Genomic DNA, 16,936 nt, shown 5'->3' with positions numbered 1-16,936 from the left:
ATGACTTTCTGTCCCCTGTGGAGCACAAATTAAGATATTTTGAAGAATGGTTTTTGTTACCATTACCAAAATAAAACCTTGAGACATTTCTCTAAGTATTTTCTTTTATGTTCCACAGAAAAAAGTCATACGAAGTTCCACAGAAGAAAGTCATACGAAGTTCCACAGAAGAAAGTCATACAGGTTTTAAACGAACCGAGGTTGAGTAAATAATGACAGAATTTTCATTTTTGGTTGAATGAATCCCTTTAGAGCTATTTTAGGTAAGGGCACTTTTAAAGGGGTCATCGGATGCGACTTGCACTTTTACGAGTTGTTTGAACTGAAATGTGTGTTGGCAGTGCGTGTACACAACCACCCTATAATGATAAAGATCCATCCAGTGCTTTTTTTTAATCTGGTTAAATGTTTTCCCCTTTCTCACATCGAGCCGATCTCAGATGCCTGTCTGTGTGACGTCACACAGACCCAGGCCCTTCCACGATAGTTGATTGACAGTAGTGTTTCAGCACAGACTGGACTGGCGTTTTACCTTAGACCCGCCCTGAGTGAGCTGTCATCAGTCCGCCATTGTAACACATTTCATTACACCAAATACACAAAATAATGTTCTTTTTAGCAACATCATATGACCCCTTTAATGAATCTTTGCAAATCGCCTTAACTAATACCGTGCTAGTTAGCAAGTTTCACGATGAATGCGGCTAAAGTTTACTGTCACTCAGAGAGCGGCTCAGAAGAGAGGGGCGGTGCGAGCAGAGCTCATTTGCATGTAAAGCAGCGTGCAACAAAACGACTTGCTCTGAAAAGAGCTGTTTTTGACAAGGTAAAAACAGTGTTGTTTTATACTACCATTGAGAAATTTTAACCAAACTATGTTACAGACTTTTCATTAAGACCCTAAAGAATCATATCAACTTGTGGAAAATGGACATCCGATGACCCCTTTAAGGAAAAAAAACATCCTTTTCTACATGTATGGAATGGGTCGGTGAAAGACAGATAACTTGTAATATTTCATCCAGACTGACAGGAACTCTGTAGAAGTACTCCAGTCTTTTTCCGGATTAACAGTATGCTTCCATTTAGCCACGAAATGTGCGGCCCAGTCAGCAGATTAGCTATTTTAGGTTTTGGAGATTAGATCAGCGTAGCACTAATAAGAATCTGTGAATAATGAGCTTTGAGGCCAAATGCTTTGGCTGCTTTTCATGTATAAGGCAGAGGGATCATTCGCGTCCAGTCTGGCATCTGACAGCCTCTGTGAGATTTGGTTGCTTAGTGGGCCAGCCAATCACAATTCAGTATGACTAGTTTTTTTAGATTTTACCTAATCTGTTAATCCTCTGCCAAAAGACCCATTTAAAGATGTATTTGTGTAGAAACTTAATCTCCGTGATCTTGTGGAACAACTCACAAAAAATGTTTCATTGTCTTTGTTTGTACAAAGTTTCTTGTATTTAATTTTCTCTGGACGTCATCTGCTAATGTTGAAATTTGTGTGCAGGCAGAATGTACATGTGGTTAATTTGTGTAAGGGGGCCCGGGCCAGGACGAGGGTGATCAGGCTTCAGACTGCTTCTCCAGATCCTCTGCTTTATGCATCACCAGCCAGGCTCTCCAAACTGGGGAGGGGAGCGAATGAGAACAGGGCAGACTGGTTAGGAACATGAAATGCCTTTCCTTCGCCTCCTTTACTGTGGCAAAGCCCTGGTTTGAACACCAGATGTTTGAATATTTCCTTTATGATGTTTTTTATTAAATAAGATGAATCCTGGACCCATTAGGAGGAATATTTCTAGAACAATATTTATGGTGACACGGTTACTTCACTTCTTTTTAATATGATAATTAGAGAGTGAAAACATAAAAGAGATGCGGTGGTTTGACTCCTCAGTATACTGTTATGAATAAACGCACGGAATAAAATAAACAAACAAAATGCAAATTGTATGCTAATGCCAGAAATGAAAATGTTTTTCTGTACCTAACACTTTGATACCTGATACTGCTTAAGATGGTGAACTTTAAAACAACTTTTGAACTGTGCAAATTTTTTTAACAAGCTGGGTAATGCAGAACACATATAAATTGCTTATTAATATACAAGTTAGTGTCAGAATAAAGAAGGATAATGTGAGTGATTAGTCCATGTGCTCATTGGTAGTGCAGGAGCACAGCTGCTCTTAAATGCACAAACGCTGCAGAGCCCCAGAATCTCGCATGAGAAGCTCCGAAGGCATTTTAATCAAAACAAGATGCCCCTCTGGAAGCTGGAAGGGACACAGCTGAGACATATGCAGGACCAGCGTCTGTCCGGAACTGTGGTTAGACTGACAGATGAGCCAAGCGCAAGGAGTGCCAGGTCTGTCAACAACCTCTGAACGACTCAAATGCTGCCTCTCTGCTGTCATGTACCCTAGTACTTATACATTTATGATTATTTCATTTCTTGGCGTGACGTTTGAGCTTAATAGTTCTGACAATTAAGAAAGCAAGTTTTGCTGAATCAAAGTCCAGCAGCGACGGTCTCTGGCCCCCGACACCACAATGTTACAAGTTCCTGGGGTTGCGATGTGAGATCGGATTACTGTCTGCTGCCAGAGGTCACGCTTGGTGTCAAAGTGGAAGAGACACATCTGAAGACATCACATTTAGTTTCTTTTAACTAAAACAATGGTGAGATTGGAGACCTGAGGTCATGAAACTGAACTGCAAGAGTATGAGTATGGGAACTGCATTATTTGAGAAGCTTTTTTATATTAGAGCATCTGTGTTTTCTCTCCAAATAAAATCACAAAAGAGCTCCATTCTGAGAGTAACACGTTAAAGGCCCTCAATAGAGAGAGTGAACAATATTGGATCCCTTTCAGTTCATTACTTGGAATTTTGATTGAGTTGGCAAGTTTTCCCCCATGCTGGTCAAAAGGTATTTTATTGAATATGATTAACTCTTTCCACGCCATTGGCGGAATTTTCCGGCTTTCCGTGTTTTCACTGGTGTACGGTTGGAGGCGATATTGCGCATCTTCTGAAAGAGTATTGAACATCTGGGTCGAAACATGGCAAAGAAGGTGCAGAAACAAGTGATCGCATATGTAAGCAGATGCATATGTAAAATAACGCGATCATCAAACATGAATCATTATATAAATCAAAACTGCTTAACGTTACAGAATGAAATGTCGATCCAGGAAGTGGTATAGGACCATGCAAGTTTTGGGAGTGTTGATGGAAGCGATCTATGTTATGATCATCGTTCTGAATCTGATCCAGATGTAGTCTTTTACAAAAACCATTTCTAAAGCTTTTTGTTCAAAATGTTTCTTTTTTCATTAAACTTACACACATCCAAGTGTTAAAAAAGATTGTATGAAGCTAGAATAATTTTTTGTTGTTGTTCAAAAGCAGAGGCTCTGTTCTTTGTTTTGACATATTGCATGTTCAGATATTCATCATACAAAGAAATAATCTAGGTGCCATGAAACTTTTGCAAAAATGCTTGCCGTGGCTGGCAACTTGGGGAAAGAGTTCATATATACACAAACATGCAGTTTGAGGTCTGTTTTTGAAAGAAGTCTGTTATGCTCACAAAAGCTGCATTTATTTGTGTTATGTTATGTTTTTTTGTTTTATTATGTTTTTTTTTTTCAAAATGTAATTTATTTCTGTAGAGGGAAAGCCAAATCTTCAGCAGCCATAACTTCAGTCTTATGTGATTCTTTAGAAATCATTCTGACCCTTTCATCTTACTGACACCAAATATAATTTTATATATTACAATTATATTATTTTATATAACATTTTAATATTGACATATTTTATCATATATTGTAAAATATATGGTCTATATAAGACCTATAAACATTTTTAAACTTTTCTGAATCTTTTGTTAAATTTAAATTAATTCTGCTTCCTGTTTGCTACCGCAATTCGGAAGCAGAAATTGGAAATTAAAAGACATCCTCAATTCATTACTGAATAGGACACACTCCTTCTTGCAACTGTATATAAATTGAACAAACATGATTTCACTACATCTTGTATCCAGACATTCATAATTAAAACACACACACACACACACACACACACACACTTTACATGGTAGCGATGACAGTATTGCTATGAAATGTACTTGGATTGGGGCTTTTCCCAGGTGAAAAATAAATATATTTAAATTGTGCTTTTTCAGACATACACAAAAGTACTTCTAGTATACTTTTTAGAAATATATTAAAATGCAATTCAATATATTTTTATTGCACTTCAAATAAGCATGTTGGGAATACAAATGTATTATAAACATACTACTTGAATTTCAAGTATATTTTTAATACATTTAATACTACGTCTTTTTCACCTGGGTTCTCATCAATAAGAACAAAATTGAAAAACTGAAGTGGACAGATCACAGGATGCTTTGAACTGGGTGGAGAAATTGCTGTTGCTCCCCTCACATACTCTGCTATTAGGTAGCCTTTTTTGCAAGAAGTGGGGTAGAAAGAAAATAGCTTTTGGGTTTTTCAATGTAATGTAGATATGATGGATTATATAACAACATATTTGCAACTTTGATTGATGTGGCATTTGCAGCTCTGAAATCTGCACTGCGTGTTTAACGCAACTGCCGGAGCCGAATTTTCGTTTTGGCTTGAGGTGATTTCCCTGATATGGCCTGTGTGGAGCTGTGCATTCATCTGTGCATGAGTAAACAACAGGAGCGAGTGAGTCTGACCTCCTGTTCACCTTCACTCCAGACCCTTTGGAGTCTGCTCAAAACATAGAAGCTGGCCCTAACTCCAAACATCTCATTTTCATCCTTCAAAAGGTTGAAGATTTCGACCGAGATTATGGTTAAGGGGTCCTGTTTTAAGATAAGCACCAATCTGCATTAGGCATATTTGCAAGCAATTACCCCTGGAACACTCCTAAAATGAAACACGACTTTTGTTGTCAAATTTGTAAGCGTGATTCCCTCCAACCCCTCTGTTTCTGGCTGTTTTTTCCATTTGGTGTTTTCAAAAAGAGTTAGTTCTGTGAGAACATAGCATATCCTTGAGATCAGATTTGATTATTCAGAAGCAGACTATGAAGTATGTATGAATAAAAGTTCAACAGCAGGAAGCTTTTGTAACAGGAACAACTAATCAATCCCAGAGCTGACAGCTGTGCTATTAACAATGCTTGTACGGGACACATGAGCAGCACCGTCTCGGATTATAGAGGTGTGCAGGAAAACATTCCCACTTGACATTGTTCAGAGGTCAGTGAGTGACGGGATGCTGAACAGCTGGAGGAGTGACGAGTCTGAGAGTTCCCAGCAGGCTTTGCTTAAGTGAGTTACAGGGTAAAATAGGCATTCCTCACATTCTCGTCTGTCATTTTTTGGTCTGTGTGTTTAAAGGTCTTTACCTACACCTATCTCAATGCCAGGTGATGAGAAGACTAGACAGCTCAACCTGATATCGGACATTTGCTCTCAATCATTTGGGGAAATCAATTGCATGCTTTGTGGTAGAGCTTTGGCAGAGTTTTGTTGAATGGGTCACAAAAATGCTGTGTTTGGTTAATGTTTGGAAATTGCTTGTGCTATTTGAATGTTGCAGCTGAAACTTGAATTCCTGATGATTCAGCTTCTTTATTAGGGCCCGTAATAGAGATGGGGGGGCTTAACAATTGTTTTTGTTTGTGGCCCCTCAAATTTAATACAGTCCTGTTGAAATTAGGTTGTTGTTGGTGGTTGTTTTTTTGTTTGTTTTTTGGAACGAGGAAATCAGTTTTTAGCCTTTAAAGGGATAGTTCTCCCCAAATTAAAAAAAAAAATCTATCAGTGGAGCACAAAAGAAGATACTTTCAAAAATGTCTTGGTGTTTTTTGGACATTCAGTGACAGTCAATGTGGTCCAGTGTAGATTGGACCCCACTCACTTTCATTGTATGGATGAGAAGAGTTTAGAATGACACAAGGGTGAATAAATGACAAATGTTTCATTTTTGGGTGAACTATCTCTTTAAACATCTTGTGACTGGTATATATATTTAATAATTGAAATTAAATATCAAAATCATCAGACTAAGCAATTTTATGTGCCATTTCATAAATAATAATTGCTGTTAATTGTGGTCATAGTCTGTTTGATTACGTCTTTAATAGATTTTTCCATACATTTCTGCCATATGTACATTTACTGACATAGTCACCACTGATAAGCTACTACTAAATATATTGTAGAAACATATATTGTACAGCTGCTTTGCAACGATGTGTATTGTAAAAGGCGCTATACAAATGAACATGAATTGAATTGAATAAATAAAGGCTTAACACTTATACCGTGTCTACACCGGACGCGAGTGCGGCGCAACGTGACAAAATACAATAGATCCCATTCAAATCAGTGATGCTGTTTACACTGGATGTGTTGCGGCATGACACGACAAATCCACAACAGTAAACGGATACCTCATTCTATTTATGATGTACTGACACAAAGTTCAAATGATTTCCAACAGTCGCTTGTCATGTCCAGGGTAAACAGAATTTAGCTGTTGCGGCACAATGCGAGGTGACAACTGTCGCATCTGGTGTACACACAGTGTTCTTGCAGTTCCCTGGTATTTTTGATTCAAGATTTGAAAGAAATGCTGGGAAGGTAAACTGCGTTACTTGGGTTGCAAACCTGATTTAAAACAGGCCTATTTAAACAGGGATTTTTTTTACTTTGAAACATTGGAGGCTTTGTTTTTGCCTGTATTTTTTTTTTTTTTTACTTTTGTCAGACCAGGCATTTGTCAGTGGATTAAAAGGCTAGTTGGCATCTTGTCTCTGGAGTAGTTTTATGTCTGAGACCCTCATTACACCTGCCTTGAATACCAATCCACAGTCTATTATGCACTAATCATGGACTTCACCTCTCTGCTAAAAAGAGGAAAGAGGCAACCCCTGAACAATTCAAACAAATGGCACAGAGGCATTTCACATTTTTCAAGGTTCAACTTCCAATGATTTGTAGGAAAAACCGTTTAAGTTGTTTATTGACATTAATGACGTTTTAATTTAGTTTCAAGTTTCATGTTTTCACCTCATTTTCATTAGATTGCAACCAGAACAGGCATGGAACGGTCTTAAAATAAATGCAATAATGAGATACACTTCGTGGCTTGAGGTAATTATGGCTCCTGTGGTATTATATGTGGTTTTGGGTTAAATTTGGCACTTTAAACCAGAAGTTTTGGGGGATTTAGAAGAAAATAACTGGAGCAAATAAAACTTGGAGGCTAAAAGGGAGAGTTCTAGAAACTCGTGGATTCTTTAAGACCAAACAATATATATATATTCAAGAAGGATCATAAGAAGCTGTCTGAAAATGAAGCACCAGAAGCGGGTTTCTCCATATGTTTTTGGTCATTGGATTGGTGTCGAGGTTTCACAGATGAACCATTGATTTAAAACTAGTGGAGGATTAGTAGATTTTTAATCCTGTTGTTAGCAGCCTGATACATCAGCGCGACCGCTCTCCAGCCCTCAGTCCACAGAGCTTTAAGCTGCTGAAATCCCATTGTGTGCTTGAGTAATGTATTATTATGAATGTGTGAAACAGACACTGGCACCCTGATTGCAGTTGCTGCTTTACTGTTTATTCAATCTGTCGAAGAAAAAAAATTATGTATTTGAGTGTATAAACTGTTAACTCAGGAAATTTTCTTTAAGCCTCCTGTTGAGTTCTGACAATAAGCAACTTTACACTTCTACCATTTAGCAAGATGAATTGAGCAAGACGGGCCTTGGCGGTTAAAACCCACGAACAATTTTCAGACATGCACTCTATTATTCATTTCACACATTTATGTCAAGCAACTACAAGTTCACTTGTAGTCTTCAACTGATAAGATTGAAGATAAGATAAGATAAGATAAGATAAGATAAGATAAGATTGAGATAAGATTCTCCTGATAGTCCAGGAGAAAAAAACAGTTCGGCAAGCTAATACTTTAGCTGATCAACCACCTTGGACCAGCTTGGACCAGCTAATGACCATAAATTAAACCATGTCAAATCAGCTACTGGTTTAAGCTGGGTTTTCCAGCAGGGTTGCAATTACTGCTTTGAAAATGACCAGCACAACTCCTCCTACATTTTGTTCAATTAGAGACTGATGTTTTGTATTAGCTATGCAAGGGAATAGCGTCTCCTCATGGCAGTGTAATTCAGCTGGTAGTGAGGGCAGTAATCTAGCGTGTGAGTCAGGGCTCAGTGCCAGCCTGCAAGGCCATTTCCAATTCTTTGTCTCTAGTGGTGACATTAAAACGTAATTGGCTTCTGCTTCTTCTGCCAACTGTAGTGGCTCCCATAACATTAAGGGACTTTGGCTGCTCAGAGTACTAAGTTTGTGAATGTGGTGGCTGTAGCCATTCAATCCAAGCTAAATGTCTCATTCTCTATATTCCCTTCTGGCACTTTGAGTTGTATGGGGGTTTTGTCCTTACTGTTTTTTTTCTTAGAGGATTTTGTATTTACTTGTTTATTAAAGATAGAGAATAACCGGTCCTAAAGAAAATCTCTTTTTTTTTTAAATACCAAAATGAAATGTCATGCATTCTTATGCTGATAATACTGATATGTACTGAAATACTAAAACCCCGCTACTTAATGTAGAGTGTAAAATAAAAAGCGTGACCGGTGTAGTCTGATTCCCGAATGAATGACATTTATGAACCGGTTCTTTTGAACGAATTACAAACATTCAACACTGTCAGTATAGTGCGATTCCAGAACAAATTACTTTAAAGAGCGGTTCTTTTTTGGAAATGAGAAACATGCTGCACAAATATAGTCCGGACCCTGAACGAATGATTGTAATGAGTTTTGTAATTAATCAATCACACACAGCTTAGAACTGACCGTGAGATTAGCTGGTTCCCAGCTAACAGAGAACATTATGAGAACATTCTGGCAAGGTTCTCTCAAAATTATATACAAACATTATTCCAGTAATTTAAATAGAGCATTCATTTAAAACGATCTTTAATAATGTTATTAAAACAAAAACATTATTTATACATGGTTCATGGAATGTTTTGGGATGGAATGTTTTTTTTTTTCCTGAAATGTTTTAGTTAGGGTTACATTCACCTAACATTTTTAAACGTTACTACTTGTTTCAGAATATTTAGAGAACATTAAAAAGTGACATTCCCATAAACTTTACAAAATTATAAAATGGAATATTCTCTTAACATTCACATAAACAAAAAACAAAACAAAAAACACACTTTTTAAAAAAAAATTGACATTTTGAATGTTTTGAGAACATTCAGAAATATGCTTATTCATAACTTAATGTGAACGTTAGCGAAACGTTCTTGGAACATATTTTTGTTAGATGGGTTGTTCATATTACATATAGCTACCTAAAGATAAACATTATGAATTTTTCCAGTCATAGTTTGAAAATGAATGAAATATGTTTAATATAGTATAGTAAAGGCCAAGTATTTTAGAAATTCATGCTGTGACTGAAAAAAGACTGAAAAGTCTGTGTAACACAGCTTTGGCAAGAAGTGATTTCAATTGACTTATTATTGAAATTATGTTTTATAGAATAGAATAGAAATTGGCTATGGAGTCACACTTTTTTCCTAATATTTCATCAGAATTGAAATTTCCATTTTTCTTTGTTGATCAATGGGCTTGAACACCTCGTGATGTTATGGAGATGTGATCTTCACAGAGGCAGTGCTTGAAGACTGATCCATCAGTGTGCCAGCTTGTTGGCTCTCATATTCTCATCTATGGAAGCATATCCCTCATATATGGAATATGATCACGCGCTGCTGTTTCCCATTACTCAACACAGCACACTGTGAAACTGTAGGAGACTAAAACATCTGTCAAAGGGAACAATGGGGTCATAATGCCCATAAATGAGTGGAAATAACAGACTTATGGCTTGAGTTCTGCTGAACAATACATATTGCGGTTAAGCAGCTTGCAGTTTAATCAAATGGAATAATAAAAACTGGGTAACCCTTGATTCTCATCCAGTCATTACTGCCCTGATGGTTCGGGAAGGACTAAATGAGGCCTGATACATTATATGTGGGGGTTCAGTGATATTAGGCATGGATCGGACCAGGAGGAAATTCATGGGAGATTAGTATGTGAATATGGTTTTTGCAGGCCGTGTGTACACACTAGATCTCAACAAGCCTGCCAGAATCATTTTTCTTAAAGCAATGAAACACTTTCTACCTCAGTCATCATTGTGGAATGGAGCCAAGGGCATCGCTTGTGCAGAAAGACAATGCATTAACTGAGGAAATGATTTGGAAAGGAAAGACTGCGATTTTTTTACATTATTTCAACAACTTGTCTGTGTTACATAATGATGTTCTCAGAATGGTTTGAGTGCAATATCATAGTGGATAACATAGTGTGTTCTTGTCTTTCTCTCTATTCCTTTCCTGTCTGTTTTTCTATTTCCCCTCTTCCCAGACTCGGACCTTAGCATGCGAACAGTGAGTACGCCAAGTCCGGCTCTGATTTTGCTGCCTCGTTCATCTCCAGGCGTGCTTAATGGCTCCTCCACGTCTTCCTCCACGTTCGGCATGGAAACCATCGCCATGGTCCACACGCCGCCCACTTCCCTCACCCATCCGCAAAGGAGTCTGCGACAGCCGAGGGACCAGCAGGGGGCGCCCATCGACATCCTTCCTGACCATGCTTTCCTGCAGATCTTCACCCATTTGCCCACCAACCAACTGTGTCGGTGCGCCCGTGTTTGCCGCCGCTGGTACAACTTGGCCTGGGACCCGCACTTATGGAGGACTATTCGTCTGACAGGAGACGTGCTACATGTGGACCGTGCGCTTCGGGTTCTCACTCGCAGACTGTGCCAGGACACCCCCAATGTGTGTCTCACCCTGGAGACGGTGGTGGTCAGCGGCTGTCAGAGGTTGACCGATCGAGGACTGTACACGGTGGCACAGTGCAGCCCAGAACTGCGTCGCTTAGAGGTGGCTGGCTGTTACAACGTGTCCAATGAGGCCGTGTTTGAGGTGGTGTCACGCTGCCCCAACCTGGAACACCTGGATGTTTCAGGTAATTCATCTTGGGTGATAATGTTTGGTTGTGTTAGTATTTATCTGTTCTAAACAGTCGCTGCCCACATTGAACACAATACCTCAGTTTCAGCCAATCATAAGGTATTTAATGATTAATTTACAGTTGTAGTAGGATTTTGGACCAATGAGATTTCTCAATGGGAGGGGTTACCCAGCTACAAAACAGAAAGGAAGCGACCATCAAAATAGTTAGATTCACATGAAAGACATTGTGATCGTTACATTTGGCTTGGTTAGGACACAGTGTAAAAGTCATGATAATAGTGATGAATTTAATTATTGGAAATAATCTGTGTTGATAATATACGGTCTTGGGGAGTAACTTGTTACATGTAAAGGAATTACGTAATTTAATTACAAAATAAATGTTCCTGTAATCTGTTACAGTTACTGAGAAAAATGTGTAATTAAATTGCAGTTACTTATGAAAATGTTAATGATTACAAAGGGGGTTACATCTGAATATTTTCAGACACATACAGATTTGATTGATTTCTTACCAAAATTGCATTGACTGCTCTAAAATAATAGACACCAATGTTTCAGGAGTTTAGGACACAGAATAGGACACATGCTTATTTGATAACTGTTTTATTTCCTATTTGGGCCTGTGTATATGCATTATTTTTTAAATTAACTGTTTTTTTCCCCCAAGGCATTGTTAGATGCCAGTGATTCCTGTCGTAGCTGTGCAAAGATTTGATTTCAAAAACAGTATCATAACTTATAAACTGTAGTTTGTTATGATTTTAAATCTGTATTTTACCTCAGAACGACCTCAAAGTAAAAAGAGGTGCTAAAGTCTGATTTTGTGGTGGCTGTGCTTTAAAATTAAATTATTATAATCTTAATTCAAGTGATGAAGGATTATGAATGTCTGACAGTAATCAGTGTTGAGTACTACTGTGAGGTTTACCCTCCCTGCTTTAAATGTTTGAGAATGGTTAACAGTTTAGAAAATTGTAGAAAAAATGTAGAAATTAGAATTTTGAAAAGTAATCAAAACAGTTACACTACTTATTACATTTTAAATAGGGCAACTTGTAATCTGTAACCTACATTTTCAAAGTAACCTTCCCAGCACTGATAATACATTTTTAACTAACCATTTATTTATAATGGATTTGTTTCTGTACACATTTTAATCTTGAATTATTTCAACTGGTTTTGCTTCAGAACCCAGATTTTATGTTAGACATAAAGTGGTCCCAAAACAGCACCAAACTTGTTTATTGTGCAAAATGTTTGTATCTACATGACACAATATGAGCTGCATAGGCCCAACAGTATGCAAAATTATTTAAATTATTCCTGGTCTACTCTGAACAGGAAAATTGACCAATTTTGGTTTATGAAAGTCTCTTGAATTTCAGTGGTCTTATGGTCTTGGCAGCCAATAATTCACTGCACATATCAAATTGTGGTTGGCACAGACTCTGTTTATCTTCATTGCAAGTGAACCCGGATTTAATCTAGACTGGGTTGTTTCTTTTACCTTGTGACCACTAAAAACAATTCACTCAGAAATTGCTAGTATATTTCACAATTAATAACAAAGAGCAGCACCACATTGAATTAGACATGGATTTTTTAAAGTAGAAATTATATATTTTTAATTGTACTCCAGTAATCTTTCATTTACAACTTTGAAAACTTTTTTTTTTCAGTGTAGTTTTGTTCATGTTTTCAAGGATGAGAAACTATAGATGAATTTTATAATTTGCATTTATCTCAATTTGTATTTTCCCCAGCAGTTCACTACCAGAACAGACCTGTGACCCAGTTGAGAACCACCGGTTTAACATTTGGCATAAAAAGCAGAAATAATGAAGTATTTGAGTCTGTACTAACACAGTTATATTCAATTTGACATTCTCAACAAAACATGTCAGTAATGTAGCTGTGTTGGTCTACAAACTCTCCGAAAACACAGAAGGATTTTTAGTCAGCTGTATAAATGACTTCCTGACTCAGAGCCAAACAGCCTGTGCTTCACCTGCTTTGTTGTCCAGCACAGAAGACAGTCAAGTCTTTTTTTTTTCTCTCACAGAGATTATTCTGAAATGTCCAGGACTTCCTCTTGGAAAAGCTGGAAAAGATATTAATAGCTCTGGCATTCTGTCTGCGCTCTCTATACTTCCCAAAAGAAACATAAGCCCAAGCAGAACCAGGACCTCTGACTTTAAGGTGCTTAGGGAAAATCTGCTACCCTAATTTAGAGAATCAATGACCAACTGTCTTTTGTATCAAATTAATTGCTTTAAAGGTAGACTATTTAATGTGCATATAACTCTAAATAGCTTTTATATTAATATTTGTCCACTTGTCCAGTATATATTATAGTATAGTATATTTATATAGCTTTCTCTGTTCATGTTTTTAATTACTTTTTCTGGCAACCTTTTATCCGTTTTCTTTTCAATTTTCTTAGAAGCATTATATTTCACAGATGACCATATAGGCCTAGAAGTTTACAATTTAGGACTTAGTGAATGAGTATGTCAGAAAATAATACTCCTTCTCCTCATGTCCTCAAGTCCCTTCCCTGGTGTTTTATTTCCAACTTCCTGTGCTGCACTTCCTGTTGGAGCATGTTGTTTTTCCTGTGTGAGTGCAGGGGTCCGGCTGGGGTCCCTCTGCCGTTGCACTGGAGTGCTGCATTCTCCTAAAGGAGACGCGGGGAGATCCCATCCCCCACCCCTCCTGATATAACTCATTTCAGATGTCTCTCCAAGGTTTAGATCAAACCCTTCGCTGCCGTTTTCATGTTCTTCAGATATTCTGCAATAACCTTCAGCTTTAGTTCTACTGTAAAGGCTTTTGTTTGTCTGATGTTGGTGTTTCATAAGTTAAATCAGATGACAGAGGTGAAGAGCAGTCAGCAGAGCAGATACATTTCTCAGATGGCATGTTTCACATCAAGACTTTCTTCTGTGATTTCTGTAAAAACAGATCTAAAAGCAAACATTTGGTATTTCTTTTCATGTGCATCTGACAGCATGAAAAAGTCTTTAGTCTTTTGGGAATAAAAATGATCACATACACATGGTTCTGAAGAAATGTTTTGGGACTTTTCTTTTTCATAATGGTCAAAACAGTCCCTATAATTTATCTTCAAAGACTTCGTTTAAAGCTGAAATGTGTCATTCTTGTTAAAATACTTTCTCCTGTGTCAACTTAATATGCAGATACAATTATACAGTAAGTAAAAAAAACTTTTGAAGAAAAAGGTATTATCCACGAGTGCATCTGGTTCACAAATAAGAAGAAATAAGAAAAAACTAAGGGTGCTCCAAAAAGGCTAAAAAATATCTCATATTATGTCCTTATGAGAGCATACTTCCATATCCAAGTAGATTTAGATATAAAAAAAAAAAAAAACATTATTAGAGGGGCTACACCTTTTTAACTATTTTTAATATATTTTAATATAATTGATATTTATTATATTGAAATCTATGTGAGTGCCTGGATGTGAAAGTATGCAAGGAGATATAAACTAATGTATTTTTTTTAAAGCATGTATATTAATATGTTAATTCTAAAGCTTATATTTGTTGTATATTATATTTTCAGTATATTAATTTAAATTGTAGGGGAATTTACAGTTAAAACCCAAGGAGCAGGTGTGTTGAATGAAGACCAGGAGTCAGAGATGCAATCAATTGAAGAAAAATGTACTGAAGAAAATAGTTTGCCGTTTCAGGCAGAAGTCAGCTTCAGTACTCACAATGGAGTTCGTAGGCCGCTCTGCGTACATCTTAACAACACCAATAATTATACTCTAACAGAGGTTGCTAATTGCGTCAATGCATAGGTAAGCAAGATTCTGATTGGTTCTAAAACCTATAGATAAAGACAGAGATCTGAGGTCAGACGCAATAGGTCTCTCCAGAGACGTGTATCTGATACCCTGGACATCAGGGTGACGGCAAATGACGGTTTCCTCCTAGGGCTGTCTCCGCATCTAGCTGCAAAGACAAACTCACACACACACATACGCAGAGAACACTTATGTGTACTTCAAGGTTGCTGGGCTCTGCCCTGAATCTGATCCAATATGGTTCACTACACACACACAATGAGAGCAGCTTCTTAGAAAATAAAAAGGCAGACTAAAGCCATATTCAACTTATTTTCTAACATGCATAAATTTTACTTTGATTAATAATTATTCAAGAAGAAACAAATATATATATTATGAAGGTCACGATGTCTCCAGGATTACACTCCTTCAAAACAATAAATAATGTTTTAAATCTATATTAACATTTATTATAATATAATTGCTTAAGAGTAATCCATTAAACATTGTAGACAGACTTAACTGAAGTAAATTAAAATTTTATAATATAAAAATATATTATCATAATATTATATAATCTTTTATTTATATTTATAAATATAATTACATAAATAATATAATATATAGTAACTATATATTACCTGTATAAAAATACAATTGATATTTATCATTATTTGTGCTATTTAATTTGTTGATGCTAGAAGCACAGAAACTACACACTTTATCTTTAAACAACAAAACAAAGTTTTGGTAAATTTTTCAAATCAGGTTCTGAATTGTACATATTGTGTGTGCAGTTTAAATTTATTCTTCTATAATTCTGTCTTTGTTCTCTGCAGGGTGCTCTAAGGTGACCTGCATCAGCCTGACACGGGACGTGTCCTTCAAACTCTCCCCTCTTCATGGGCAGCAGATCTCCATCCGCTATCTTGACATGACTGACTGTTTTGCTCTGGAAGACGAAGGCCTGCACACCATTGCCGCCCACTGCACTCAGCTCACCCACCTCTACCTGCGGCGCTGTGTGCGCCTGACTGATGAGGGCCTGCGCTTCTTAGTCATCTACTGCCCGTCCGTGCGGGAGCTCAGCGTCAGCGACTGCCGCTTCATCAGTGACTTTGGCCTGCGGGAGATCGCCAAACTAGAGGGCCGCCTGCGCTACCTCAGCATAGCGCACTGCGGCCGCATCACAGACGTGGGCGTGCGCTACATAGCCAAATACTGCAAAAGACTGCGGTACCTGAACGCTCGTGGCTGCGAGGGGCTGACAGACCACGGCATCGAGCACCTTGCCAAGAACTGCCTCAAGCTCAAGTCCCTGGACATCGGGAAGTGCCCACTGGTGTCGGACGCCGGCCTGGAGCAACTTGCACTAAACTCGTTCAACCTGAAGAGACTGAGTCTGAAGTCGTGCGAGAGCATCACAGGCCGCGGGCTGCAGGTGGTGGCAGCCAACTGCTTCGACCTGCAGCTGCTGAATGTACAGGACTGTGACGTGCCACTGGAGGCGCTGCGCTTTGTCAAGCGTCATTGTAAACGCTGCATCATTGAACACACCAATCCAGCCTTTTTCTGAGAGCTGCACGCATGGGATTGTGTGGATGGATTTGAGAAGACCTCAAATCTGTTTTGACCCGGGCCGGTGACGTCTCTGCTAGACAACACAGCGGAGATTTGCACTGCTGCACCTCTGTATTTAATTTGCATGGTTGGGAGAAATCTGAACTTTTTTTTTTATCCATTTATTTATATTTTTATTCACTTATATTTTTGATTACTCTTCTTGTCTATGTCAGATTGTATTACGTGTAACGTAAATTTCATCATGAATGCAATTTGTTGGCGCGTAGAGGATTACATGATGTGACGTTAACCAGAAATGAAACTAGACATATTTTGCAGCAGTCCACAGTTCGCTTTTTGTTGTTGTTGTTGTTTACATTTGATATCTCTGTTATGAATGTTTTGCTTTGTTTCATCGTGTATGCCTTGTAATAGCTTGGTTTCT

At 37.8% G+C, this 16,936-nt stretch overlaps 1 protein-coding gene across 1 annotated transcript in view; it reads left to right on the top strand.

Moving 5' to 3' along the window:
* The window catches only part of LOC107688519 (F-box/LRR-repeat protein 7-like), a 31,954-nt gene extending 15,286 nt beyond the window's left edge, over positions 1 to 16,668 (top strand). The window contains exons 3-4 of the mRNA XM_016486211.1: positions 10,495 to 11,100; positions 15,768 to 16,668. Coding sequence (XP_016341697.1) covers positions 10,495 to 11,100; positions 15,768 to 16,504 — 1,343 coding nt within the window. The 3' untranslated portion in view covers positions 16,505 to 16,668. The remainder of the gene's footprint in view (positions 1 to 10,494; positions 11,101 to 15,767) is intronic.
* Positions 16,669 to 16,936: the final 268 nt, after the last annotated feature.

Source organism: Sinocyclocheilus anshuiensis, unplaced genomic scaffold (genome assembly GCF_001515605.1).
Source record: "Sinocyclocheilus anshuiensis isolate Anshui unplaced genomic scaffold, SAMN03320099.WGS_v1.1 scaffold329, whole genome shotgun sequence".
In the NCBI taxonomy this organism is placed as follows: Eukaryota; Metazoa; Chordata; class Actinopteri; order Cypriniformes; family Cyprinidae; genus Sinocyclocheilus; species Sinocyclocheilus anshuiensis.
The sequence above is the reverse complement of the archived record's forward strand: the minus strand, read 5'-3'. Positions and strand labels throughout refer to the sequence as shown.